Below are 27,819 nucleotides of genomic sequence, written 5' to 3'. Positions count from 1 at the left end.
CTCAGTGGCCAGCGTGCAGTCTGGCCACACAAACCAACTTGGGCACTCAGTGGCCAGCGTGCAGTCTGGCCACACAAACCAACTTGGGCACGCAGTGGCCAGCGTGCAGTCTGGCCACACAAACCAACTTGGGCACTCAGTGGCCAGCGTGCAGTCTGGCCACACAAACCAACTTGGGCACTCAGTGGCCAGCGTGCAGTCTGGTCACACAAACCAACTTGGGCACGCAGTGGCCAGCGTGCAGTCTGACCACACAAACCAACTTGGGCACTCAGTGGCCAGCGTGCAGTCTGGCCACACAAACCAACTTGGGCACTCAGTGGCCAGCGTGCAGTCTGGCCACACAAACCAACTTGGGCACTCAGTGGCCAGCGTGCAGTCTGGCCACACAAACCAACTTGGGCACGCAGTGGCCAGCGTGCAGTCTGGCCACACAAACCAACTTGGGCACTCAGTGGCCAGCGTGCAGTCTGGCCACACAAACCCCTACACCGTGGGCAGGGACCTCATCCAGCAGGGCACTGGCCGTGGCTGGTGGTGGTAAGCGGCTAAATGACGTCACGCGATTTTGGACGATTTTTGACCCCCCTCGTCACACGGCGTCACAAATGTCTGACCCCTCCCCCCCTAGGTGCGTGACGTCATTTATGGACGGCCCCCTTGTGATTAACGCAGTTGCTGCTCTTGCTCCCGCGTCAAAGGAGCGCGAACCACAGCAGCGACATCGCCCCATACCCCGGCGACTCGGCAGGGTCCCTGCTGAAGAGAAAAAGCACCAGTCTGGAGACTCGGAGAGGCTTCCCTGGGTCAACAGCGTCGTCTTGCAGGAGACGCGCGTTCTCCACGATACTCGACAGAATCGATTCCGTCAAACCGTCCCACCCACTTCGTTTCATCTTTCGAACGCGATTGGCCAATCGCGTGGGAGGGGCCGATGCCTTGGGCTGCCGCTCGGGCCAATCGCGCCGCGCTCTAACGGGTCGCGGTGCACTCACACCACGTGGTCAGGCGGCACCACGTGGTCAGGCGGCACCACGTGCGACTACCACGTGCTCATGCGGCACCACGTGCTCATTCACGGCGGGGGCTTCACGTCGCTCGCCTGGTGGAAACCATCGACCGCGTCAGAGAACATCGTCGACAGGAACCATGGCTCACGTCTCATTCATAAATGGAAAAAACAATAGACAATCCGCAGTAGAGCTAGTGGCCATGCAACCTAAACGATGGACTAAACTAAACCCAGAGACGCAGACAGGCGAGACCCACAGACGCGTGTGAGTCTGCGGTACACGCCTTGAGGCACATTAAAGACACGCCCAGTGCCATTGTGGTCACGCAACCCAAACGATGGCCCCTCGTCTAGTGAACCCGCTGTACTCTGCGCCCCTTCAACGGAGGAGGAACAGCAAGTCTTGAAGCCCCCGCGTCGTGGCCAGCAGACGTCACTATTGGCACAGCCAGGTGCGAACTTTAGGGCATTCGTCTGCCAGTTGGAGGCGATAATTGCAACGCCGAGTTCCAATTTAGTGCGAGTATTTTGTGTGGCAGATTTAGGCCCTGACGTCGGTACACAATGGCCTACGCTTGTGAACGGCGTCAGGGCATCTTTAATGCCCGTTGTGAGTGAAGCAGGCGGCGCTAAGTATTATTGTGGTTATTCCGCCGCAGCAATAACCAGGGCGGCCGCTGGATTCGAACCGTGAACCCCTGTAACAAGCGGCGAGCCGCGCTCGAGCAAGGCCGCGTCACCGCTAATTGCAACTTTGATGGTGCTGTTTGTTGATGCCACTCGGCGTTTTGGACCTCTTTTTATCCACTGTGTTAAAGAAAATCCACGTGCAGAAGCCCTTCATTACCAATCTCCGGCAAGTCTGAGCAAGCCCGAGTCGAGCGAGGCAGGGGCAGTGGCGTGGAGAGCGAGCGAGCTGCCAACTCCCACAGCGCTCTCCGCCGGGCTCTCGGTTGTCGTTCGCCGTTGCTCGTTGCAGCTTCCTTCACAGCTCGTTCTTTTGAGAGGCGAATTCTTGTAGCAGTTAATACCTCAAGTGGCATTTGCCTGGTACGATGGGGATTGTTTAGTTTCATTTGAATGTGCTTGGGTGATTTGTTTTTTGTAGTTTGTTGTAACGTTCTTACCCGCCCCTACTGGACATCTGCGAAACGGAGCTTTATAGCTCTTCGGATTCCTTCTGCAGTATAAATATTCCGATTCTGAGTTAAAAGAGTATCGTGCCATACTTAACGCACACTGCCCGCCCCCCATGCCCCCAAGCGCCATCACATGAGCTTGTGCTGAATTATCACACAGAACTTGATCTGCAAAGCGACAACGATACACGGGCGGTGATGATGTGCGGGAGTGTTGAGCACAACGCGACACAACTACGGCGAGCAGCAGTGGCGTGGCTGCCGGGCGTGCAGGCGGTACAAGTCCAGCGGGGCCCACGGGCCACAGCGGTTCAGGTGCCAGGTTACTAGGGGGGGAGGGGATATCGGACAGCCACGCGAGGCTACTGGATGCCAGTTGGTGTCAAATGCAACGCGTGGAAGACGAACACAGATTCAGCGCCAGGTTCTTTCTTGCTACCACCGACATGCGACATCCAAACTCAAACAGCGGCGCTGAGTTCGCAACCCTTACGCCCATAATCCCCGAGACCACGACACAACAAAGCCTCGAGCGAGGCCTCATCACCCAACCCCCATTATGATTTGGCAAGAGCATTTTAAATAGCTTGACGCTAATGCAAGCCGTAATTATACGGGCGTCTCGTCCAGATTGCGTCAACTCTCCCGGCACGGCTGACGGGGGAGGAATCCGCATTCCGCCTCGGCTGCTCGGTCTGCCCTCCCGTGCTCCCGCCGTGTAGGTTACGGGTTCTTCGCGAGGACTCGGGCCGTCTTGTCGGATCGCAGATTTCCACTGCGGGAAGACGGGGCGCTTTCTCCTTCCTCCCGGACTGCGTTCACAACGGGGACGTTGGGGGGGTCCTTGAGCACGGAGCAGCGGTGCAGCGTTGCTCGTAGGCTGCTGCAGTTGACACAATTGGCATAAAAAAAATTATGACGAAAAACCCTTCCACTGCATCCTTGTCCCTTCGGGCTGTCGGCTCACTCGTCGCCCCGTCTCCGTTTCTGCTCCTCTGCAGAGCGGTTCCAGGTTCCCCCGCGTGGTCCCAAGGTCGGGAGGGAGGGGGGGGGGGGCTCAGGGATCCTCCCGCTCCACCAGGAAGTTGATGAGGGGCGTGCGGTGTGACAGGATGGCCCTGTGGACGGTGCGGCCGGCCAGGTGCTCGGCCCCGAGCGCGCTCAGCAGCACGGCGCTGCGCACCGCCTCCGCGTCGCCGGCCGCCTCCCGCGGGACCGGCACGGAGCCCACCGCCACGTTGTTCACCTGCGCCCGCACACGACGCGGACACCGCTTGAGATTCCTCACCTCGGTTCTCCAAGACGTCCACGGTTGCGCGTGGCGGCGAAGGCGCGCGGCGCGTCCCGGGGGGCCGCACGCCGCGGCCGAGCGGTTGAAACGTGGCCGTGGCCGATCGTACCCGGACCATCACGTTCACGATGCCGGGCTCCCGCTCCACGACTTGAGAGCTGGCGGTGGGCCACGGCTGCTGCAGGACGTCGCGGTCCCACTCGAACTTCCGGCCCGTCTGCTTGTGTGGGACGCTGCCCACGCCTGGGCACGCCACAGTCAGAGTTTCGTTTTGACCGCCCGCAGACTCACGACCCCGGGGTCAGAATTCGAGACGTGAGTTGAACACCCACCCCCCTACCCCCCCGTGAGTCATTCTGTTTCTTCACACCTATAATTATAATGGTGGTTAGCCCATTCATCTTGTGGAGACGAAAGTCAACTTGCACAGGGCTGTAAGAAACCTTGGGCAGACATCCGAACCCAATATCGTGTTCCAACCCCAGCGGCAGGGAAAGGGGTCAGAATTCCCGGGGGTAAAAGTCCCATCTCACTCTGGAACTTGCTGCTCGTTGGTGTCAGAGCCAGGAGTCGAGTCCCCGAGTCGAGGGCGACTTGGCCGGGAGACACCAGCGGCAGCACCACAGTGCTTACACATTACAAGTTACACGTGCATTAAAAAACATGTATTGATAACAATGTTATCTTAAACGTTTCTACAATTAGTAGAGAGATGGCGCGGGCTTCTGTATGTGCACGTGTGTGCGTGTACGCCGACACGATCGATCTCGCTCGGCTGGTCGCGGCTTGCGAACGGCGTCACCTCTCCAGAGCTCGGAGGCGAGGTGCGGCGCGAGTGGCGCCAGCAGGAGGCACAGCGTGGCGAGCGCCTCCTCGTACTCCTCGCTGAGCAGCGCCACACGCGCAGACGCGTTCTGGTACACAGGTGCACACACGCGCGCACACGCACGCACACACGCACGAGTAAACGCAAGCGTACACGCGCGCGGCGGGAACGTGCGAGCTGCCCAGTTTTTCGCGCGTTGTACAGACCAATCAGCCGTGCGCCGTCTCGGCAACACGTCTCACACGGTCGCACGACGTGGCCCGGAACAGGCGGGGACGTGACGCGGCGATGAACACGTCGACCCGAGTGGGGACCGGCAGTGCCGTGGGTGTCTGCGCTCACAGTGAGGACGTTGGAGAGCCCGATGAGCCTGGAGATGGCGGAGTTGAGGAGGAATTCTTCCTCGAACACGGCCGTCACCTGCAGGAGACGCGGGGGGCGCGGCGTCAGCGATCGTCGTGACCGCGCGCCGCGGCACGCAAAGGCACGACCCTGCGCGCGCCGTTGCTGCACGCGAACCGCAAATTTACGGCCGAAATAATCGGCGGGGTTGACAAATGTGCGTCACCGGGTGTTTACGTGTTACCGTGCATTAGCGCATGTCGCGCACGCACAGGCGGTGACGCAGCCACCGTCGCACGAGACAGTGACGCATTTACGAACATACAAAGATGGCGACACAGTGACGAACACATGAGGACGGCGACACGCTGGGATTGCGATGCCGCGGGGAGACGCTGGCATCACTGGCCTTGCGGACGGTGAGGTTCCTCTGCTCGCGGATCGTCGCGGCCTCCACCCTCTCGTCGCCGGAGAGCAGGCCGGCGTCGAGCGGCCCCGCGGCCGCCCTGCCGGCCACGAGGCGTGACACCAGGGCCCAGAGTCGCACCTGCCAGCGCAGCACGCCGGGCAGTGCGTCCGCTGCCAGCGCCGACGGCCGCACATGGCACCGAACACACGGGCACGCGAGGCACGGGGACACGGGCACACGAGGTTATGGAGTCACGGGTACACGGGGGACACGGGGGACACCGTGACACGAGGACACGGGCACACGGGGACATGGATACACGAGGACATGGGCACTCGGGCACACGGGGGTACATGGGCACTCGGGCACACGGGGGGTACATTGGCACACATGGGTACACGGGAACACAGGGGACACGGGCACACAGGGTACACGGGAACACGGGCAGGACAATGGGACACAATGGCATGGAACGTTGGGTGGGACACACGCCCAATAAGTGACGATAATATTCATCGCCACAGTGATTTGTGTCAACGGAGACTGAGTGGAATGAAACTCATCGAGCGCGACGATGGCTCGGACTTCTAACGCACAGCCCAAAGCAAGAGGGAATTTCTGAGAGGGCTGCTTTTAGTGTTTAGTTCTTTCCCCGCACCTCCGATTAGCACAGTTGGCTACGTATGGTGCAAACAAAGTTAAACATACAAACTACAGAGGGGGCACAAGCGAGAGGGCACTACCGAGTATGAACGAGGCCGCAGCCCGAGACCGTCGATCACGTGACGAGGGACGGCAGTGCACCGAGGAATCAAGGCGTGGTCAATGGCTAGACAAAAAATGGTTGACCCGAGCTCACCGATTGGCTGACCTCGTAATATTTACTGCGGGGGTGTGCGGGGGGAATTGTGCACCCCTCACTCGTCTATTTTCTTTAGTCGACCAGGCTAAGGGAACGACTAAACCGAGGGAGCGACTAAACTGAGGGAGCGGCTAAACTGAGCGAGCGACTAAAGAGCGACAAGACCACGACGGGAGCACCGACTGCGCGGCCGGGGAGCAGCGCAGCGGGCGGAGAGAGGCTCGGGACAATGCGTCATGGGGAAGGAAGACGGAATGTGGAGTGGGGGGTGTGAGGGGGAGCGGGGGGGGCGGCCACTGTGAATTACGGCCGAGCCGGGATCGGCTCGGAGCCAGGAATTCGCTCTTGGCACGCGGCGCGCGGGCGGGCGGGCGGGCGCGGGGGGCAACGGCAGCGGCGCCAGGATCGCCGCGAAACCGGCCATTGTGAACGGAGCAGGGAAGCTGCACTGCTCACCCCCCGCACCCCCTGCCCCAGCCCCCACCCCCCTGTAGCAGGCGGGGTCAGCGGAGAAGGCCACGGCTCCGGTGGCAGAGGAGTGGTGGGGAGGGTGGGTTGTACGGTTAGCGTCGGCACAGTGTTGGCATGGGACCAGTGGCTCAGTGGGTGATTGCAGGGATGGTGGAACACAGGTGATACAGTGTTACAGGTGGCACAGTAGGGATTGTACAGTTCGTATGATAGTGGCACAGTGAGGTGGTAAAGGTGGCAGAGCGAGGGTGCCACAGTGGTACCGGTAGTGAGGGGCGATTGACACAGCAGTTGCGGTGGGATGGGCAGTGCGGTGAAGCACGTGGTGATGCACGTGGTGATGCACGTGGTGATGCACGTGGTGATGCACGTGGCGTGGTCAAGCGTGTGGTGCTGCGGTGGGGTTGACGCCGGCGCCACCCACTCTTGCTGTCCCACAGCAGGTCCTGCTCGGGCGGCGCGGCGTACAGCAGAAAGAGGCGGGCCGTATCCAAGCCGTAGGCGGCCAGCACCTCGTCTGGCTCCACGCCGTTGTGCTTCGACTTGCTCATCTTCTCCCACGTCACCTCCAGCGCCTCGCCCGTCGAGCGGTGCGTCGCCTTGTCGCCTGCGCGGGATCGAGAGGGGGCCCCGCGGGGCGCAGGGAGCAACGGCGGTGTTGGGACTCGCGCGGCCGCGGCACCCGCATCCGGGCGGTCACGTCGATGCCAAAGCGACGGCACGGCGAGCGGTCGCGGCACCGTCCGGGAGAGAACCCGGCGACCGCTTCGGCGAGCCGCGTTTGGCCGCGTTTCACCATCGCGAGCCGCGGCCAAGTGCGTTGAGGCGGCTGGACCGGCGACCGCCCGTACACCACGGCACGCCAGCTCACCGCCCCCGCCACCGCCAGGCACGCGCCTTCCCCCCCCTCCCCCCCAACGTTCTGTCTGAAAGTCACGTGACCCCGGCTCACCGCTGACGAGCACCTCGCTGCGTGGGAGGAACTGGCCGGTGGACGGGAGGCGGAACGTCTGGCCCTTGATGAGGCCCTGCACCAGCAGCCTCCGGAACGGCTCCCTGGAGGACGTGGCAGAAGACATTTCTACAAATCTCCATTCGTGTGAATGGGAATCTTTAATGCACCACAAAGCAGACACGCACAAGGTGCAGACCGGTGCTGGGCAGCTCTGGCAGGAATCGGAATGCAATCCCACGGTACCACCCCGGACGGTTGTTCAATGGGCGATCGCCATGCTAAATTCTCGACATTCTAACAGGGTTAGCCTGCCATCCAGTGGGGAGCTCTGGAATCATGCTCAAAAGGCCCGTTATAGTCTATTTTTATTCCGCTTATTTATCCAGCAAAGTCTCAGATGATTTTTCAGCGCTGAGGATGTTTGCATGTTTTTTCTTTTAGCTGTGCGAGGAAACCCGAGAACCCGGAGGACACACACGTGCAGGACAGGGAGGACGTGAACTCGACGAGGCTCTCCCGGGTGAACAAGGGCAATCGCAAGAACAACAACTGTGGGAGAAGGTCGACTGGATGCGGCGTGCCGGGTGCGGAGGAGGCGGCGGAGGAGCCGACCTGGTGGCCACCATGCCCTGGTCGTGGCAGAAGTGGCTGAGGAAGCGTGCGTAGTAGAGGTGCATCACCGCGTGCTCCTTGCCCCCCACGTACACGTCCACCGGCATCCAGCGGTCGGCACGGGCCCGCGAGAACGCACTGTCACACCGCACCGCGTCACACACCGCACCGCATCACACCGGACTCTCACATCACGCCATGTCACACCGGCGTGTCACACCGCACCGTTACACCGCACCATACCATACCGTGACCTCAGGCCACAAACTGTGGCACATAATGCCACAACACAAGGGCACAATACCACACTGCAGCATGCGTCTACACCAACACTATAACGCCACGCTCCAACAGCACCACAATACACACCGAGTTGTAACACCACACGCACCGCACCACTGCAAAGACTCCGTCTCCACTCTCCAAAGATCAACCAATCACAGGGTGCGGTACTGCGTCCTGCTCCTAGCGAAACCGCTGCCGATTGGTTGTCTGGTGTGCGGACGGCCCAGGGAGCTGACGTGACGATTCGGCGATCTGGGTTCGGAGCGGGGACGCTCGGCTCCTTGACCCCGGCACTCGCCGGAAGAAGCAGCAATTTGAGAGTCCAATCGCAGAGTTAGATCGTAAACAGAGCGCGCGGATCAGGAGATCTCCATCTCGGCCTCCGCCCGCACATCCTGCCGGGACCCGAACACGACCGTAATTCACAGCGCAGGCCGCGCACGAGTGCCAACGCATATTTTGTAAAATGTTTATTTATCCAAGGTTTTACCCCAATGCACCCTGTGTTAAAGAATAGCCAAGATAATGGCCTGTGGAAGGAGACAACGTGGAACTACTTATGAGATCCATTCAAGTGACCCCGACGATCCTAGAAGGGGAGCGCAGCTTCTAGGAGTGGAACCATCAAATCTGAGGACAGGGCGAGATGGTGACACGATGGCTGCCGTGGGGGGAGGGGCGCACGGGGAGGGGAGGGGGTCGAGCAGCCCCGTCGGGCGAGGCCTGCGCCACCAGGCCTGCCACTCACCTCGTGTCGTTGTCGGGGTCGGTGTACCGCAGGAAGTACCAGGCCGAGTCCACGAAGGTGTCCATGGTGTCCGTCTCCCTGCGCGCCGGGCCGCCGCACCTGGCGCAGATGGGCAGAGGCCGTGGACCCCGGCCGTTAGCAGCTCGTGGCCTTGACGTCACGGCCAGGACGATGCCGACGGTCACGATACCGAAATTCTGCGAGGCTCAAATAGGACGGCTGGTAGCGCCTCCCTCCCTCTGCCTCACCCACTTTTACATAGCCACGCCCACTCAATCACTAGCTCATGCCCATCACACAGACATGACAAAAACATAAAGACAAAGACTCGCATATGTCCATGTGCATCTTTCGCACCATACGGAGTATCAGGATGTTGGTGCGTTAGCAAGCACCTATTATGGCCCGCACGGTACGCAAGGGCCAACACCACGCCCTAGTGGCGATGCTTACACATCGCACCAGGTACTCATTTCGAGGCTGAGTCGACCTAAGGGAGGCCCAGGACCATCAATGGTGTTGGCCGTGAGCGGGAATAAACTTCAGGTCGTTAAGTTAGTAGCGCAGCGTGTTAACGGCGACACTACTGCTCCCCTAACAGCACGATAGACGCACGCGCACCACACCGCGCCAGGCCACCGTACTTGGGGCACCGGCAGTGCAGCCAGTCGGTGGCGGCGAGCAGGGGCGACGCGCCCTTGCCCGTGAACGTGGCGACGCGGGGCAGATGCACGGGCAGCTGCGAGGGTGGCACGGCGACGGCGCCGCACGCGCCGGCGCAGTGCACCACGGGGATGGGCGTGCCCCAGTAGCGCTGGCGCGACACCAGCCAGTCGCGCAGCTTGGCGCTCGTCGCGTGGCCCCCGGCACCCAGCCGGCGCGCGAGGAGCATCGCCGCGTCGCGTGCCGCCCCCCGCTCCAGCCCCGACAGCTGCCGCGGGGGGGGGGTCGGAGGTCAGAGGACAGAGGCAGCGTCAATTTCCGTGGACGAAATTAGGGACCCATGATCTGTGTTTGTTTTTGGCTCCACTTGGCTGAACTGGACAAAACTGGTGATGAAAGCGTTTGTCAACGAAGTGCTTTGATCGGGGCTGACGATGATGACGATGATGACGATGAGATCTGAGCGACCCGTCTGTGTTTCTGTCTGTGTGGGCAGAATCCGGGAGGCCTGGTGGCTCCGGGCACTGCCCTCCCTTTGAGCCACTGTGGGGCGGGTAGTGGACCAACCACGCGGCCAGAGGGTGGCTCGGGGCCAGTGGTGAATCTGTTCATGGAATTTACGGCGAAAACTTTCACCAACGGCGTTCCTTCACTTTAGTCGAAGGTGACAAAGTGCGGACGGAAATCATCACCAAGCGTGACGAACCCAGAAAAGACGACGCTAACGAGTCTCTTTGCATCTCCCCGTACTCTCCCCTTTTCTTCTGCCTGCTCTCCCCGCGCTCTCCCGGCACCTGCTCGGAGTTGATGACTCTCTCCGTGCCGTCGGGCAGGCTCTCGAGGACGGCCATGCGCTCCAGGCCCAGTTTCTCGGCGACGGCGGCGTCCTCGGGGGATGCGCCGGGGATTCCTGGGACGATTCACGAGCACACGGACGCACCAAATCACCACCGAACCCCCACCGAATCCCCATACGATCACAACCGAAACACCACCAAAATCACCATCGGAGCACCAATGTCTTCACCCGGCAGTGGATGGATCGCGGCTGATATTGTCGAAGGCGTACCGATCACGCACTCCAGGTAACCTTCGAACTCCGAGTTGGCGGCAATGACGACGGGGATCCGTTGTCCGGTGAAGGGGTGAACGGCCTTCACCTGGGTCAGGACGTCTGTGGAGACAGCGCCGGAGCGGTGCACACGGTGACGCGGGGTTGATTTGTCGACTCGCTGTCGCGCCACGGGCACCTTGGTATGACACGGAGACTACGACTCCAATGACGACCGCTGGCCGGACGGTCACAAACGTAGGAGACGGGAACCGGAGCGGAAAGGGCGACGAGCAAACACGCTCCGTGTTGCCGGGAACGCAGCAGGGCGAGCCGCGCCAGAGCGCGACTCTTCTCTACGGCCCGCCCGCACGTGACATCACGCCCGACCCGGCTAGGCCTGGCCTGCTGCGCCGTTGGGCGACGGCGGGAGACCGTCGGGGCGGACATTGGAGGCCGGGAGCGTCTCTACTGCGCTTCTCGACTGTGCGGCAGCAGCAGCGGCAGCAGCTGCGGCTGCTGCGGCTGCTGCGGCGGGGTCTGGCGTAGGGGAGAGGGCATCAGTAGCGAGGAGGAGGTGCGGTGGTGGTAGCGGCACGAAGACCGAGTGACCTCGATTGCGACCGATCGAGCACGGCTCGTGAGGATGATTTGGGGACTGACCGGTGTCGGGAGAGACGTCGCCACCGCCGAACGCTGCGCGCAGCTGGCTCTTGGGGTGCAGTAGCCGGTGTCGGCGCAGCAGGTGGAGGTGCGATGCGCCGTGCGCCGCCTCCGGCGCGTACGTGAAGGCCGGCAGGACCTCGCCGGTCGGCTCGCCGTCCACCTGCCCCGCCACCGCCACACAAGCGATCGTTCGTCACCACGGGAGACGCCGGCAGCCTCAACTACCCAACGGAATGTTCATCTTCATGGGCGAAGCTGACAAATTGTCCATCAAGAGTGATGCTGAGAGTGCGAACGAACCGAATGTCACCACGGGTGACACGGGCAGCCTCAACTACCGAGAGGTCTGTTCATCAAGGGCGACGCTACCAACCCAAACTACCCAAGCGACTGTCCTTGATTGTCAAAACTAGCAGCGAGAACAACACAAGTGTACACACACACACGTGTGTGTGGAGAGCGGTGGTGCGGTGGCTCGCGCACTGCGCTACAAATTCGGTGGCCTGGGCTCGATTCCCACTCACGGCCAACATCAGTGGCGAATATCTGAACAGATCCTGATCCTACCCTAGGCCGACTCCCCTGAAATGATGAGCTGTTGCGGTGCGTAAACATCGACACTTGGGAGACAAAAGCTGTGGTACCCGCCCCCTCCTGCGCCTTAAGCGGTGCTCGCCGACGCCACTTGCCCCAACGGTCTGACGAAGGCTACGCGGGGGACCTTTGTCTGTGCGCCGCGTGTGCGGTGGCCGTCACCTCGAGGGGGAAGTGCAGGAAGCAGCCGGAGCAGTCCCCGAGCCAGTTGGCCTGCATGGCACGCACGCCGTGCCACGCGGGCAGCTCCTGCAGCCCATCCAGCAGCGCCTGCCGGTGACACACCGCACGTGGACGCTCAACGGCCGCAGCCACGCCCGGCCCACGCCGGTGCCGGCACGTGCGTCCGCGCGTGCGTGCGTCCGCGCGTGCGTGCGTCCGCGCGTGCGTGCGTCCGCGCGTGCGTGCGTCCGCGCTCGCGCCACCTTGGCGTAGGCGGTCGTGCGCAGGAACCACTGGCGGATGTAGCGCTGCTCCACCACGGCTCCCGAGCGCCACGACCGACCGGACTCGTCCACCTGCTCGTCCGCTAGCACCGTCTGGTCCACGGGGTCCCAGTTCACCAGCGCCTGCTCACCAACACGTCACCCACAATCACCCAACAGCAACAACCATCGTGGTGCCGTCACCGCGGTGCCAGGCCAGGTGCATGTCACCCACCACCACCCACCACCACGACCCCACACGGGCTTTAAGGGCTTCTGCTCTCGCAGGAGTCACTGCTAGATGAGGCCGTCGGCATCTCCCATGATGCTGCGATGTCACAATCCATCCGGAACCCGCACATTGGCTCATCGTATCACTCCATCTCTGTCGGGGATGTCCCCTTGGCCTCCGCTCCATCACGAGTCTACACCATCGGCCATCGTCCCTTCTCGCGACTCTGACGACCAAAGCGTACAAATGGCGAGTCCGTCGCGTACCTCCTTCTGGTACGCCAGGCCAGCCTCGAAGAGCTTGACGAACAGGTACTGAGTCCACCTGTAGTACTCCGGCTTGCAGGTGTAGATCTCCTGGAACGAGACGTGGGGCGGGTAGCGCGCAGGGCGCGGCACGCATCAGCCCGTGCCGGGCCGCACCGCCGCACCGTCGCCGCGCCAACAGCAACCCACGTGTGTCTACAGCGTGTGAACGTACGCGCGTATCCGCGGGGCGAGTCGGGGTGCTACTCACGCGGTCCCAGTCGAAGCACAGGCCCAGGTTCTGCAGCTGAGTCCGCATGTGGGCGATGTTGCTGCACGCAGACACACGTTTGCACGCGTTCGGGTGCGCTTCGACATCGGCATTTGTGACGCAGGGTTAGGAGGGTTAGGAATTGGGGGCGTCACGGGGCTAAGTAACGAAAGCGGCGCCCCGCCGTGCAAGAGGAGCGACCCTGGAAGATGACGTCACAGAACCGCTTCTCGGGTCCCTGCAATTCCCTCTTATCCCCAGACAGGGGCGCCACCACCTCACGCCGCCCGCGGCACAGATGCCAGTCCAGTGCCAATCCAAGCGCAGGTCTTGCCGACGTTATACATCTGGAATGCTCGCGTTCACTTGCGAGCCGCACGTCGCCACGGCGACCCCCCCCACCTCGTTGTCCACTCCTCGGGGTCGAGGCCACGCTCGATGGCCGCGTTCTCCGCGGGGAGCCCGAACGCGTCCCATCCCATGGGGTGCAGCACCTGGGGGGGCACGGCAGGGGGCACGGGGCGCCCGGTTAGGGGGCAACCGCGCGTCGGACACGCAGTGCGGGGCACGCGGCATTGGGCACGGGGCGGAGGACACCCTCCACCGCACACAGGCGATGGAGCGCGGGTCGTGGGGTCGGGCGGGTGGTCACGGGCCGCGGCGCCACGAGAGGAGCGTTCACGGTAACCCCCCTCCCGCTCTGGGTCCCGTCTGGGGACGCGCTCGCCGTCGACCGCACCGCGAGTCCGAGCGGTTGCGGCGGCGGCGGCGGAACGGAGGTGCGGCCCGGCACTCGCGCCGGGCGCTCGCTCCCTCGGGAAGCCGCGGGGCGGCAGAGCACGACGCGCTGGGCCGTCGCGAGGTATGCGGGTGGTGACGCTGGCGGTGGTGGCCGTGTTTGTGGTGTCAAGTGTTGGTGGTCACAGTGATGGCAGTGTCGGTGCTGGTGTCGGTGGTGTTGGTGCCAGTACTGCTGGTGTTGGTAGTGCCAGTGGTGTTGGTAGTGGTGGTGTCGGTGGTGTTGGTGCCGGTACTGCTAGTGTTGGTAGTGCCAGTGGTGTTGGTGGTGGTGTGGTGGTCACCTGTTTGCCGTTCATGCGATGGAAGTGCGCGATGGCGTCGCTGATCGTGTAGACGCGCACGTGCCCCATGTGCAGCTTCCCCGACGGGTACGGGAACATGGAGAGCACGTAGCTCTTGGGCTTCTCAGCCTGGGGAGGAGGCAATGCCACAACAGCACATCATCACCACCACCACAACAGCACACCGCCACCACCACAACAGCACACCGCCACCACCACATCAACACCACCACATCATTACCACCACCACAACAGCACACCGCCACCGCCACCACCACATCAACACCACCACATCATCACCACCACATCATCACCACCACCACAACAGCACACCATCACCAGCACATCATCAACACCACATGATCACCACCACCACAACAGCACACCATCACCACCACCAGCACATCATCAACACCGCCACATCTTCACTGCTGTGTCACCACATCGCTTCCACGCCATCGTTGCACCACCACATCACCAGGTACTCTTTTATGGCTGAGGTGATCTAGCTGTGGCTCAGGACAAGTTAGCACTCATCACTCACGATAGCCGAGTTTAGGAATCGAACTCGGTTTGCCGAGTATGATCTGTATGAACCACTGTGCCACTGCTCCCTAAGCACTCTCACATACACACCCATTATACACGGCAGTGGAGTGGTCAGCACAGTGCATCACGAACCCGACAACCCGAATCTGATTCCCGCTAAGTACCAACATCTGTGATGATTGTCTCAACCGGTTCTGGGTCTCCCCTAGGTTTACTCAGCTTTAAATGGGTACCTGGTGGAGTGTGTAAATATCAAAACTTGAGAGATAACGGCGGCCGGGCACGGTGCTGGACACACCACCCCACCTTACCCCCATGCTCCACTGCTACAATACTAGCCCTCCCTGTGGCTGATGAAGATAACGAGGTCCAACCAGGTGAACCCACGAGGTTCTGGGCTCTGCAGGTCGTGACCCGGGCAAGCGGGCCATCTCTGGAGTGGCGAGGGTCCCGTACCGGACCGCTTGGCGCCGGATCATCGCGTTCCCCCACCGGAGCGGTTCACAATGTCCCCGGTAATCCGCTCCCAATGGAATCCATCCGCTCGCCCGCGGGTAGCGAGGAAGGGGAGGGCTGGAGGTGCATTGTGGCCAGCTTAGCGGGGTAGCGTACCGTCCACGGGAGATTCTTATCAAACGTAATTAACACAACCGCTAAATATAGCCAGCGATAAACTCGTGGATGCCCGAAAAAACTAAATTGTGGGGAGAAACTCTAGAGAAAAGAATATTGTAGTTCACAGAGATGCATTGTGGGGTCATTATGAATCCGTGGAGTTGTATAGCAGGGTCATTTTGAATCAGTGGAGTTGTATAGCAGGGTCATTATGAATCAGTGGAGTTGTATAGCAGGGTCATTATGAATCCGTGGGGTATCTATAACGGGGTCATTATAAATCCGTGGGATCTCTATTGAGGGGTCATTCTAAATCCGTGGGGTTCTATAGTTGGATCATCATAAATCCGTGGGGTATCTTTAAATAGGAATAACACAGGTCAGCGATGCTGTAACTAAAGCAAATCGAATGGAGAGTAATTTGTGTCGGACTTGTCATGGAAGTGGAGAGCCAACAGGGAAGGAAACAGCGGAAGAGACGGCATCAGCAGCAGAGGCCACGGCCGCACGGAGCAGCGGGGAGCAGCGGGGTGGAGGAAGACGGGGGGGGGCTTTGTCAGGGGGGGGGGGGGCTTTGTCCAGCGGTAAGGAAGTTACCGGCTCACAACAACAACATCTATAAATGGATCGCGCGGTTTGTGTGCCTATGTCACTGTCAACTTAAGGTCACAGGACCTGTAATTATACCGCCACATATTTACTCGGCGCAAATATTTAAGCGGATGGGATTGCGTGTTCGGTGCGACGCCCGTACGCGCTGTCACAAAAGCGCGGTAACGCCCGCGCCTCCGGACTCCGTGCTGCGCCAAGGATACTGTTACGATGACCTCCGACCCCCTGACACGAAGGGACAAAGCGAGCGAGAGCCGAGGCGCTCGCTCCGGCGGCGCCGGGCGACTTCAAGAGCGCCGTGGGTTTTTAACGAACCACGGTCAACGACCGAGCGTAGAGATTTAAAGAATCCCGGAACAAGGACTTTCACCTCGCCCCAAAAATCAATCGCGGGCGAGAGACCGCGTTTTAAGGAGACGCGCATCGATCGCGCCGGTTTGAGCCCAGCGGTGGCTGCAGCCACGACGAGAACGGTTCAGGGGCCGGGGTCACGGGAAAGGGGGAGTCAACGTGAACTCCGATCCCACGCACGGGGCAGCCGGGTGGAGCGGGGCTCGCACGGCGATCTCGCGCCGTGCGCCGGCTAACACCGCGCATCGCCTCTCCGGTGCTCGCTCCTCACAGCACCGCTGAAGCGCGTGGCGCCACGGAGACTTTCGTGGGCCTCACTCCATCGCTGTCAACGCCCCAAAACTGCTGGAGCCATCGCTTCACGCACACACGCACGCCCTTGGCTCCTCTCCCATCTCAAGAGCGGCTCGATGCCGAAAGGTCGATTCTGCACGATAACTTCACTTGCAATTATTGAATATCCTCGTGTCTACATTTCATGGCAAGAGTCACCGTATACTTACACTGCACATAGACTCACGTTGTTCAATGACTCGCATTGCCCACAGACTAACAATTCCCACACTCACATTGCCCACTTGACTCGTATATCCTCATCTGTATTCGTACCACAGTCACCCTATATCTGTTTAATGTTTCTGTAACTTATTTTGTAATTGCGCTACGATCAGCCGAAAAATAATCTGCCCAAGCCGACTTAGGCTACAGGGAATTAATTCATTCATACGTAATTAGAATTGTGAAATATTTTAAGATGTTAACCATATGCAGTTGTGCTTGCTCATATTTCTATTTGCATTATTGTTGTGCTTCAAATGATCTGTTTTGCTCTTGTCAGATTGGTGACCGAGTTCGCGCTTGCAAAATGAGGCTAATCCTCGTCTCTCGAGTTCGCGGTCACACAAACCGCACTTGGCGACTTGAACCTCGTGTTTGAGTCGCATCGCGTCGTCGTTCGGCGCCATGTCGGACGTTTTGCTCCACGTGCTGGGACCGAACCGAGCCGTTCACCTCCCCCCGCGACGAACCGAGCCGAGCCAATCAGCATCAAGAACCAGCGACGCCAGCAGCAACGTCAGCAGCAGCCGTCGGCGCTTTATGACGGAGGGACAACCGAGCCGGCTCAAACCAGCCGTTCCCAGCAGCACGCGGAGCGAAACGTCGGACACCGCGCCGAACGTCGTGCAGCACGACCCGAAAGCGCACGGGAGGGCCGCGTAGCAGCGGATCGCACTTGTTTACTCGGGCGTCCCCGGGACGAATCGGCGCTGTGGGTTCGTGCGCTGCGAGCCACCGGGGGGCTTTGATGCTCATTTAGAGAGGCGTCTCACGAGGTCTTCGTGGACCGTTCCACGAATCGATTTGCAACTGCGCCGTCCGTGCAAATGCCACTCTCGCGTGCAAACACCAGCTGCGGGAAGGTAAAGGCGCATCCCTGCAATAACTCGCTCACGCCACTGCTGGCGGAAGGGCTTCCACCAGAGAGGTGCTCTGCAGAGCACCTTTAGAGGCTTCCGTGGCCTCGTCTCCCACGCTGGCCAGACGTCTTGGAAGAGGTGGGAGTTCTCTTACTTTACCCCGCCAGCACTCGACCTGCTGGTCGTCTAATCCCAGTGTATCCTAATGTGTGCTGCCGGATGGACAGAGGCGGCGGTGGGGATTAAGAAGCTTGCGTCGCTGCGTCCGCTGTGGCGCTGGACGCACCGAGCGGTCTGCTCCCACCGGACTTATTACCCTCTCCGACACTATTTTTACAAGCGCTTTTATGATACGGGCTTGATTACATTAATTTAATAAAACCGCTTCAGACGATTGTGATTTAATTTCCTATTATGCGCATTGAACACGACCTTTGTGAATTTCACTTGGCGGCTGTTATTGACGAGATCCGTTATGCTACAGTTACATTTTGAGGTGTATTCCCTTGCAAATGGGACAAACGGGACAGGCGGTTCCCATTAGTGTCTCGTGGGGAGTTAAATCGCGGTTCCACGTGGCACGTGGTTCCAATGCCTGACACTCAGTTGGAATGCAGAGGGACCTTGCGATGATGCGCAAGTATCATCTGACGATAATGGCCTCGGATCCATAAGCCCTTGAGGTTGAACAAGCATCATCATTATGCATAAATTTCTAAACCGGATATTTTCCGGATCGCTGTCGAGACCGGAGTCGGCGACACGTGGCCAGTCGAAGCCACGGCCAGAGCGAGCGAGGGCGATACTGGATGTGGTGTGCCCGCGTCTCACCGAGGAGCGCGACAGCTCTTTGCAGATCTGCTGGATCCTGGGTCTCCACCAGCGCTCCACCTTGGCGCGCGTCTCCGCCGTGTACCGCTTCTCCCACTGCCCCGTCTCGCTGTAGATGCTCCGCGCCGGGACCCCGCGGCGCGGCGGGGGCCACGCGCAGCGCTGGGGGGCCCACGGCACGCGGGGGGCCCGCAGGCGCAGCCTCAGCAGCATGACCTGCACAACGCGGACGGTGGCCACGATGGGCACGGCTCATTAGTTGAGCGCCGTGACGGATGGACGTCGCCTCTCGCGGGTTTTGTCGTGCGGTGGGCCTCGTGTTGCTGCGGGCCTCGTGTTGCTGCGGGCCGTGGTCGGGCCGTGGTCTGGAATGAAGTCACGGGGCCGTGTCTGGGCTGCGAGTCGCATGGCCAACTCACTACTGCGGCTGGGGTCAGGGGTCGGAAGTTTTTCATCCCAGAGCTCATTACAAAAAAATTGCACGGGGTGAGGTGAGGCGACGGGGTGGAGGAGACTCGGGACATCGGCACGGATTTGTCATCAGATCTCCCGGACGGGAGCACTCATTAGTGGACCCGGCGCGCGCGTCCGTGTCACGCGCGCGAGTCCGTGTCACGCGCGCGCGTTACATTTCATCCGCGTCACGCGCCCGGCGGCAATCGATGGCACTGGGTGCTCCTCTAACTCAATTGGCTCGGCTTCTTCATCACCGGCAGCGATGGTCTATCCACTGCTGGATGAGAGCAGGACCGGTTCACAAAGTACCGTAGCCACTGATGTTAGCCGTGGTGGGTAAGAGACAGTCGGGGTAGCTGCTGCGTTAATCGCGCAGTGCGCAAACCACTGCCCCACCGCTCGCACAATTATCCGACAATGACAGTACGGGCATTGTGTGTAAAAACAAAGACAAAGATCCCCCGTGTAGCCTTAACAGACTGTAGGGGCAAGTGCTGTTAGCGAGCACCTACGAAGGCCGGCACGGCACACGAGGGGGTGGGTGGCCAGCACCACGCCCGACCGCCTTTGTCTCCCCAGTGGCGATGTTTACACACCGCTCCAGGTACTCATTTAAGGCTGAGTCGACCTAGGGGAGGCCCAGGATCGGTTCAGATAATCGTCACCGGTGTTGGCCGTGAGCGGGAATCGAACCCGGGTCTCTGGGTTCGTAGCGCTAACCGCTACTCCACCGCTCCCCACACAACACACACACAGCATCTACGGGGTTCACGCCATGTGTGTGACTTTCATCGGCACGGGCGATTCAACAGCCATGCAAACGAGACGACAACTCGCGACATTGTTCATGTCATAGACGGTGATGATCACTCATTGATGATGGAGCTGGGCAAACGTCGCAACATCGGACCACAGAACTTGGGAATCTGCTGGCGCCGGTTCTGCAGGCTGTGGCTTGCCGCGCCTCTGACTCGCGCTCGCTCTCTCCGAGTGAACAGAAACTGTGCGCGCTGTAACAAGATCCTCATCAACATTGTTGTTGATGTTCTCTGTGTGCAACACTCACGCGTACAGCAGGCGACTCGGCGTGCGGTTGTCTGAGACCGATCCGCTCTCGCCCGCCGACAATAGTTGTGTGTACCCACTACAAACAGTGCCTTCTCCACTGCTCGATACACAGCGGACACACGCGCGCACACGTGCCGTGGTGGTGTACTGTACCGTCCACACGTGCTGCCAGGGTCGCCCTCTGCGCGTCCATCTTGCTCAGGGGGCGCGAGCCGCGCGCGCCATCTTGCTCAGGGGCAGCCCCCGCAGTGGCTGTGCACACTCCGTGCGGCGCACAAACAACACGGTCCGTGTCAACAACAACAACAACACCGTCTGTTTGTGGCCTTTACAAGGAAGAGGTATAGCATCGGTGACGTTTCGGGCAATAACCCTCATTCATGGCATATAAACAGTGGGTGACACGAGTTGGAGATTGCGCGTTTGCACCAAGGGAGGGGTCACAGTTTTTGAAGGAATGTGTCCCGATGAGCATTGCTTGAGGTGACATCAACAATATAAACTATGCACAGATATTGGTCTTAAAAGCATGTTCCTCGGTGTAAAGTGCAAGTCTACCAGCTCTGTGGCTTGTCTTTAATTAACCCAGAACCTCCGACTAGCACGGTTGACTAGAAGAGCTTCATACAATTTGGGTCTTTCGGTAAAGTCACGTAGAAGGGAAATAATAAACTAATAAAAATAAAACATAATAAAATACAATTCTCACGACGTTTCGGCCACAACGCAAGCAGCCGTTCTCAAGTGAAGAACAGGTCTGTCGGGAAGACAGCGTCTGAATGAAACACCCCAGGCTTGGAGCGTGTATTTAAGCTGCTGGGTTGGAGGGGGAAGAGCGCCTTGACAAAATAATTTGCATATCAAGATGAATTTAGCATATTTATGGGAAATGCTATAAGTAGTTTGCCTTTAGAGGCTGTGACCCCCTTCTCCTGATGACTACCGCTTGTGTTGCGATCCGGATGATCGCTGCAAAGTATGATCTGTGTTTTGATTTAGTGTGCTGATCTTAAAGGTGCATTGACAAATGTTGATACTCCGACTGATGCTCCTGCTGTTGTGGAGTGACTCATGCAGCCAGCTATGGCTGCAGAGTTTGGTGGTACATGTTGTTTACGTCGTTTATTGTGAAAATTCGGTCACAGTTCCTATGATCACTGTTACATTGCTTTTATGGCTTTATTTTGGTGATTTTCGAAAAGTTTTTGGTTTGGCCATGTTTGTTTGTTGTAGTACAGAGTTAGACTGATGGCCTTAATCTAAGTTGTCTTGTGGTTGTTGTTGTTTGACTTGCATCCCACTGGGATTTTTGCACAGCGTTGGTGTACGGTGATTTTTCTGCAATATGTTGCTGTCTTTTCTTGGATTTTCTGTTTGCACTCAGTCACATATTCACTTTAAGATGTTTTTTGTTCATGTTTTTGTTTTTTGTTTGTTGCGGTTGCACCCGATTCAAGAGCCGAATGGCTCACAGGGCTACACCAAATACATAAACTTGAACATGAAATGAACTTGAACTTGTCACCGGATCTGAGTACGTGTGTAGAATGTGGAGTTGATTGGACAACAGGAAGTAGACTAAATGTTGATTACAAGATTTGACCACGACACAGGAATCAAGTTGAGTAAAAACGTTGAAAAAAGGGGAAAACCTATTCCAAGAGCTTTATAGCTCTTCAGATTCGCACTTCATTCTGATTGGTCAATGGGAAGGAACGCGAGTGACGTCATTGAGCGGTAGACGCCTCTCTCCCTTAGTAACATGGCCGCCGGGTGCGGTACGCGCGCGGTGATGACGTCACGCCGCCCACCGGCCAATCGCCATGGGAGAAACTTTATTGACACCGTCGCCCACGTGTGCCGATTATTCGTTGTATCAATAAAGTTGATATCGGCGCTGCTGGGTTCAGCGCGAGGGTGATTATGTTAATTTATGCAAATAGACCGAAGTCCATTTAGCCAATCGGGGCTGAGAATAAACACGCGCGTGTGCCGAGGAGTCACCGCAGCCGCGTGGCATCACAACGCAAAACTCGCGCACAACAGAGCACATCAAGTGTGCTGTACGTCAATTATGATTGAAGTACACACACGTGACAACAGTGTCCGTGATGTACGACGGAACAGCGACACGAACTCGCTGTGCTGAAGCCCTCTCGGTCGTGGCGAGCAGCAGCAGCGGCAGCGGCGTGGAGCTGCGAGGCTGTGGAGCTGTGGAGCACAGCGCTGCGGGAGGCAGCAGCAGCAGCAGCGTGGAGCTGTGAGGCTGTGGAGCTGCGAGGCACAGCGCCGCCGCCGCTGCTGCTGCTGCCTCCCGTGGTGCGCAAGGCGAGCAGTGCCGCTGGCTGTCAACCTTGAGAAGTGCCGCGATGTGTCTCGGCGTTAGAACTGTTGTGGCCGCAGCTGACATCAGTGGGGAGTGATGCCCTCAATCACATGCCCCCCCCCCCACCGTCGTTAACCCGCAGTGACCAGCGCGGTGAAGTATGGTCAGAAGCAACAACCCCCGCGAGCGGCACGGCGTAGGGTGGCTTGGGCCCACCAGTGGGCTGACACTGCGCTCAGTCGTGGCCAGGGCTCTGTGGCTCGCGCACTCCGCCGCTGTGAACCAGGCCACCTGAAATAGCAACAAAAATCGATTTTTTGTTGCTATTTCATTTATACCTGATGATGATTGCTTGTGTTGCAATCGAAACGTCGTATGGTATTATTTAATTTATTATTTTATCTTTATATACGTGACTTTACCGAAAGAACCAAAGAGTAATTCCTGCAGTCACGAAAGCTCCAAAATTAAGATCAGGCCACCAGAGTTCCGATTCCCGACCACGGCTAACGTCAGTGGCGAGTGATGGCCCGACCCGGGCCCTCCCTGTGGCGGCCTCTAATGAGCAATAAAAACAAACTCCGGCCGTCAATCAGGCTGCGCTGAAGCCGCACCAATAATGGAACATTCTCCACCTGTACCTGGGCCCTCACCTGCCCTCACCTGCCCCCCAGCCCCATCCCTCCCCCCGCACCCCCTCGACGCCACGGGGCTGCCGGGCGGGGTGAGCGGGGAGACGGAAATAGCCGCGGCTGCTAAACCCGAGACGCGGGCGCCAGGGAGAGATCTCGCGTGGATGATCAGTGGGTGTGTGTGCTGTCAAACTCCCACCACCACCACCATAAAACATCAGCACAAGAATTAAACATCACCAGACATTTCCATGATCAAAAATCTGCATCATCATTCCTAATCACCATCATTAAAATCATCAATATAAAACGTATCATAACTCAATTATTAATAAATAATCGTCGTCATCAGGTAGTCTTCATTTGAACCTCCCGATGCTGACTGACGTGGGGGCTTCATCCAGCAGTGAGTGTCAAAGTGCTGTCATGTTGGTTCCTAATGAGCCCATCAAAATCTTGGATCTATGGTCTTTGTTCCGAGGGAGAGCTGCGTTCAAAATAAACACATCACCACCACCACCACCATTCACATCACGAGCATCAACACCATCATCTCAAACAACATCATTATCAAAACCATCGGGAACGCTATCAGCAACAGCATCATCACCATTAGTACAATCATCGTCATCACCATCACCACAATCTTCATCACCATCACCACAATCATCATCAACACTATCACCACAATCATCATAATCACTACAATCATCGTCATCACCATCACAATCATCATCGTCATCACCATCATCACAATCATCATCATCACCATCACAACAATCATCACCATTACCACAATTATCATCGTTATCATCACCATCACCACAATCACCACCATCACCACAATCAGCATCACCACAATCATCGTCATCATCATCCGCCGGAGCACGTCAGGACGAGCCGCGTGTCCCACGGGGCGGAGCGGAGCGGCCCCCCGCGGAACCTCCCCGCGGGAGGCGGCAGCGTCACCTGCAGCAGCAGCAGCAGCAGCAGAAGTAACAGCAGCAACAGCAGCACCAGCAGCACCAGCAGCAGCAGCAGCACCAGCAGCACCACCAGCAGCAGCAGCAGCAGCAGCACCAGCCTCCTCGCGCTGCGCATCTCCCGCGGGAGACTCGGAGACATGCGGCCCGCTCGCTCAGCCACCTGCTCCACCATCCGTTCCACCACCCGCGCCAGCTGTTTCAACTCCAGCTGTTCCAACTCCAGCTGTTCCAGCTCCACCACCCGCGCCAGCTGTTCCATCTCCAGCTGTTCCAACTCCAGCTGTTGCAGCTCCAGCTGTTGCAGCTCCAGCTGCTGCTGGTGGTCGCATCGTCAACTCCGCGCCAAAGTCGCCGTCGCACCCTCATGTCCGCTGCGGCGGCTGCTGCTGATGCTGCTGACGATGATGCTGTTGACGATGCTGATGATGACGGTGGTGGGGTCACAACCTGTAGCAGAGGCAACGAGTCGCTGGACACTCGGCACCACCGTGGCTGCTGCTGCTGCTGCTGTCCCAGGGGTCTCCCCGGGGTCCCCGCATGCGACCCCCCGGCCAAGAGGGGACCCCGCATCTCCGGACCCCGTGTCTCCGGACCCCGCGTCTCCGGACCCCGTGTCTCCGGACCCCGCGTCTCCGGACCCCGTGTCTCCGGACCCCGCGTCTCCGGACCCCGCGTCTCCGGGCCCCGACCCCGAAGGTGCAGAGGAGGACACGAGCTCGGATTGTCCTCCTCTTGATGATGACGCGGGTGCACGTGGTGAGGATGACGTTGTTAGAAGTTATGTTCATGCTGCTGGACATTTTGTTGATGATGTTGGCGACGACGATGATGATGTTGGTGCTGGTGTTGATGATAACAGTGGAAATGACGATGTTCGAGATGACGCTGATCGTGAGGGCGACGATATTGGAGATGATGATGATGATGGAGATGGTGGTGGTGGTGGACCATGGTCTACAGCGGACGCTACGTGCAACATCTCGCTGACTCCGGGCACCACGGGGCTCCAGGCGCGGTGGAGCGGGACCGGCTCCCCGCCGTGCGACCTCCACATCTTCTCCACCAACCCGGGCCGCGCCTCCTCCTTCTCCACATCCTTCACCCGCGTGCGCTCCCCTCTGCTCCTGGAGAGACACCTGGGCGAGGACGATGGCCACGGCTACAGAGCTTGCGTCTCGTGCGCTCCGACGGCCTCCCTTGGCCTTCGGGCCCCCCGCGCTCGACCCTTCTGCTGCCGGGACATGAGCCGCGCCGAGGTGTACCTGTGCCCGGGCTGTGGTGGCGAGGGGCCAAGGGTCCGCGAAGGCGGCAGGGGGCCGCTGGAGGCCGCCGTCGTGGCCTGCTTCATGACGGCGGTGCTGACCGTCTGGGTTGTGGCCGCCCTGGTGTGGCCGGTTCCCATCGTCGCCGAGTTCCTGCCCAGCCTCCTCACGGAGCCCCGCGGGCGCCGCGTGGCCGCGCGCCGCTAACCCGGGCGGCGAGCGGCCGAGCCGAGCGTGGCCCTCTGTGGTGTGGCTCGAGCTTGGGGGAGGCTACAAACGTCACGCTCCGCGATTTCCCACGACCTCAGGTGACGGCGTGTGTGTGTGAGTGAGTGCTGGTGGATCACGTTGAGTAACTGGAGAGAGATGTAAGTGGCTTCACTGCCCACGCGTCGTCACAGAGACGCGTGGGCTTGAAGCGGGGATCGAGAGAGAATGCGGGAGCAGAGAAGTGAAGGAGACTGATGACTGGTGGGGAGGAAGTAGATGTGGGATCTGGAAGCAGGTGGCTCATGGAGGGTAGAGGAGAGGTCTGCGAGATGGTGGTGGCGAGACGTGACAGGTGCCAGGTGGTGAGAGAGCGATGGACGTGGGAGTGAGTGGGGAGAAGATTTGGGAGCGGCTACCCAGGATTCCAACGGTGACGGCAGGGTGGAGGAGACCGAGTGAGCCGTGCCACCAACGTGGATGTTCACATCGTGGTGGTCGCGAGAGGGGCCGCATCTTCCCGGTGCTGAGAATCGCGGCGAGCGATGCCACCGAGTCGCGCCCACAGAGTCACGCGCGCGGACCGGGGACCACGTGATGGCAGTACAGCAAGTAGCTGCAACTCGCCTGCCGTGCGGCCTGCATCGCCGACTCTCCGCGTGTTCACCTCGAGGACGCGTGAAGTGGTGTTCTCCAGGTTCTCCGGTTTCCCGTACAGTTAAAGGAGCAGCTCCGCAATTGCTCGCCACGCCACTTGCTGGCGGTAGTGGCCGCCACTTGGCGGAGCTCTCGAAAGCCTCTCCCAGAGTGGCCACGTGGCCTCACTCTTTCTGACTGACCAGATGTCTTGGGAGAGCTGAGAGTACCCATCACACTTTACCCCACCACGCGAGAACTACCGATTCAACTGATGGCTGTGATCACATTCAGACTGCTGGATAGAGGGGGAGGGGGTGAAATGTAATAAAATTGCTTCTTTGTTTCAACTGCCGCGCCGCGAGATCGATCCGGGATTTGCAAGTAAACTGTGCTGACCATTGCGCAACTGTGGCAGCATCTCATGCAAACACGACAAACCCCGCCTGCTTTATTTAAAACAAGAGGTGGCCAAACATCCAATGGAGCAGGACCCCTCTTAAAAGAGTCTTGAGACTCAGCGAGGCTCCACTCGCGGAGTATCAAACCCCGTGACTCAACCGGCTCTCTTCAGGGCTTCTCCTGGCGCCGTGGTGGCGACACATCAACCACCTCGCCTGGTGTACAGGAGGTCGCGGGTTCCATCCTGACCCTGACGCCTGCTGTATAATTTGAGTTTGCGTGCCTCTCTCCCCGTGGTCGCGTGGATTTTTCTCCGGGTCCTCCGGTGTCTCCCTCCACATTTAGAATGAAAGTGCGTTGAGAGTATGTGTCTGGTATATATATATATTTCCACATGATAAGCCACTTCGTTGGGCAGGTTGCTTCTGAAAAAGAGCTACCACAGCTCAGTGGGCCTCGTGAAATGATATAAGCTGAGACACGGAATCGCCTGGAACCTGACCTCCGTGCAGTCTCAGATCTCCCCACGGGGTGGCGCTCACGCATCAGCCACGCTCCAAACACCGCCCTCACCAGCTTGGTGAAGTAGCTTTCTTTTGAGCCTCGTCTCAAACGGTGTTAGACCAGAGTACGCCGAAAGGCGTTCAGCACAAAGACAATGCCACTAGCAGAGTAATGAGAGCTCGGGGTGAGCGTCTACATCATGGGACCTCCTTTTATTATTCTTATACATTATTATTATTACCTGATGACGATTGCTTGTGTTGCGATCGAAACGTCGCGATATTTTTTTTTGTATTTGTTCTATCTGGCTTTACCGAAAGACCCAAAGAATATTATTATTCTTATTCTCTGGGATGCTGCTGCTGCGTTGGCAGTGGTGCACGAGCACAGCCAACAACAACAACAACTGGACGCGTTCGTCAACAACAACACCGTGTGTTGTGTGTGGTCTTAGACATATGACAGGCGACGTTTCAGGCAACGGCCCTTCTGCACAGTACATAGAAAGGCCAGAGAGGTGGAGTCAGTCCCATGCCACCCTCTATGTGTCGTGAAGAAGGCCCACAGTGTTATTGATACATGGTATATCATTAATTATAACGCGCACGTTTCGATTAATTTCTCGTGAGAACAGTAATCAATACTAATCGATGAACCGGCGCGTGTCCACCTGTGCCCCCTTGCAACACTCCTGGGTCACGGAGGGCATGCGCCACCGCGGCGAGATGTTAACTACTTCGCCTGGTACACAGGAGGTCGTTGGATTTTAGATTTGCAGTTCTC

General features: G+C 58.9%; 2 protein-coding genes and 1 long non-coding RNA gene across 5 annotated transcripts; 2 read left to right on the top strand and 1 right to left on the bottom strand.

The window, feature by feature from the left end:
* Positions 1-292: 292 nt before the first annotated feature.
* Positions 293-20,495, bottom strand: LARS2 (leucyl-tRNA synthetase 2, mitochondrial). 3 transcript variants are annotated; one of them, XM_061565827.1, is made up of 21 exons: positions 20,235-20,494; positions 18,558-18,773; positions 14,182-14,310; positions 13,502-13,593; positions 13,100-13,160; positions 12,850-12,939; positions 12,352-12,495; positions 12,089-12,196; positions 11,330-11,492; positions 10,685-10,789; positions 10,410-10,525; positions 9,597-9,883; positions 8,953-9,051; positions 7,920-8,057; positions 7,305-7,408; positions 6,777-6,959; positions 5,020-5,189; positions 4,611-4,688; positions 4,245-4,356; positions 3,552-3,685; positions 293-3,397 (listed from the first exon to the last, which is right to left on the bottom strand). In XM_061565827.1, the coding sequence occupies exons 2-21, from the start codon at positions 18,768-18,770 to the stop codon at positions 3,209-3,211; spliced, it is 2,715 nt and encodes a 904-aa protein (XP_061421811.1). In that variant the 5' UTR covers positions 18,771-18,773; positions 20,235-20,494; the 3' UTR covers positions 293-3,208. The 3 variants fall into 3 exon arrangements, 2 of the variants coding, with proteins under 2 accessions (XP_061421811.1, XP_061421812.1); XM_061565828.1 differs by having other exon boundaries at positions 20,080-20,236; XR_009756129.1 differs by lacking the exon at positions 293-3,397 and having other exon boundaries at positions 3,622-3,685; positions 5,016-5,189; positions 20,235-20,495.
* On the top strand, positions 15,923-18,120 carry LOC133350968 (uncharacterized). The gene is made up of 2 exons (XR_009756130.1): positions 15,923-16,728; positions 17,147-18,120. It is a non-coding gene; the product is annotated as an uncharacterized LOC133350968 (long non-coding RNA).
* A 3,624-nt stretch (positions 20,496-24,119) lies between the features above and the next one.
* Positions 24,120-26,746, top strand: TMEM158 (transmembrane protein 158). Its single transcript, XM_061565491.1, has 2 exons — positions 24,120-24,781; positions 24,986-26,746. The coding sequence occupies exons 1-2, from the start codon at positions 24,163-24,165 to the stop codon at positions 25,492-25,494; spliced, it is 1,128 nt and encodes a 375-aa protein (XP_061421475.1). The 5' UTR covers positions 24,120-24,162; the 3' UTR covers positions 25,495-26,746.
* Positions 26,747-27,819: the final 1,073 nt, after the last annotated feature.

This window comes from Lethenteron reissneri, chromosome 35, assembly GCF_015708825.2.
Source record: "Lethenteron reissneri isolate LAM-NWPU_2019-01 chromosome 35, ASM1570882v1, whole genome shotgun sequence".
In the NCBI taxonomy this organism is placed as follows: Eukaryota; Metazoa; Chordata; class Hyperoartia; order Petromyzontiformes; family Petromyzontidae; genus Lethenteron; species Lethenteron reissneri.
This window is presented reverse-complemented; position numbering and strand designations above follow the sequence as displayed.

Coding starts and splice junctions, on each gene's coding strand:
- LARS2 (XM_061565827.1), bottom strand. CDS start 18,770: ATGCTGCTGAGGCTGCGCCTGCGGGCCCCCCGCGTGCCGTGGGCCCCC. Junction 11,493..12,088: donor TCCTGCACTTCCCCCTCGAG/GTGACGGCCACC, acceptor GTGGCGGGGCAG/GTGGACGGCGAGCCGACCGG. Junction 9,052..9,596: donor CTGCACTGCCGGTGCCCCAA/GTACGGTGGCCT, acceptor CATCTGCGCCAG/GTGCGGCGGCCCGGCGCGCA.
- TMEM158 (XM_061565491.1), top strand. CDS start 24,163: ATGCGGCCCGCTCGCTCAGCCACCTGCTCCACCATCCGTTCCACCACC. Junction 24,782..24,985: donor TGATGACGCGGGTGCACGTG/GTGAGGATGACG, acceptor CATGGTCTACAG/CGGACGCTACGTGCAACATC.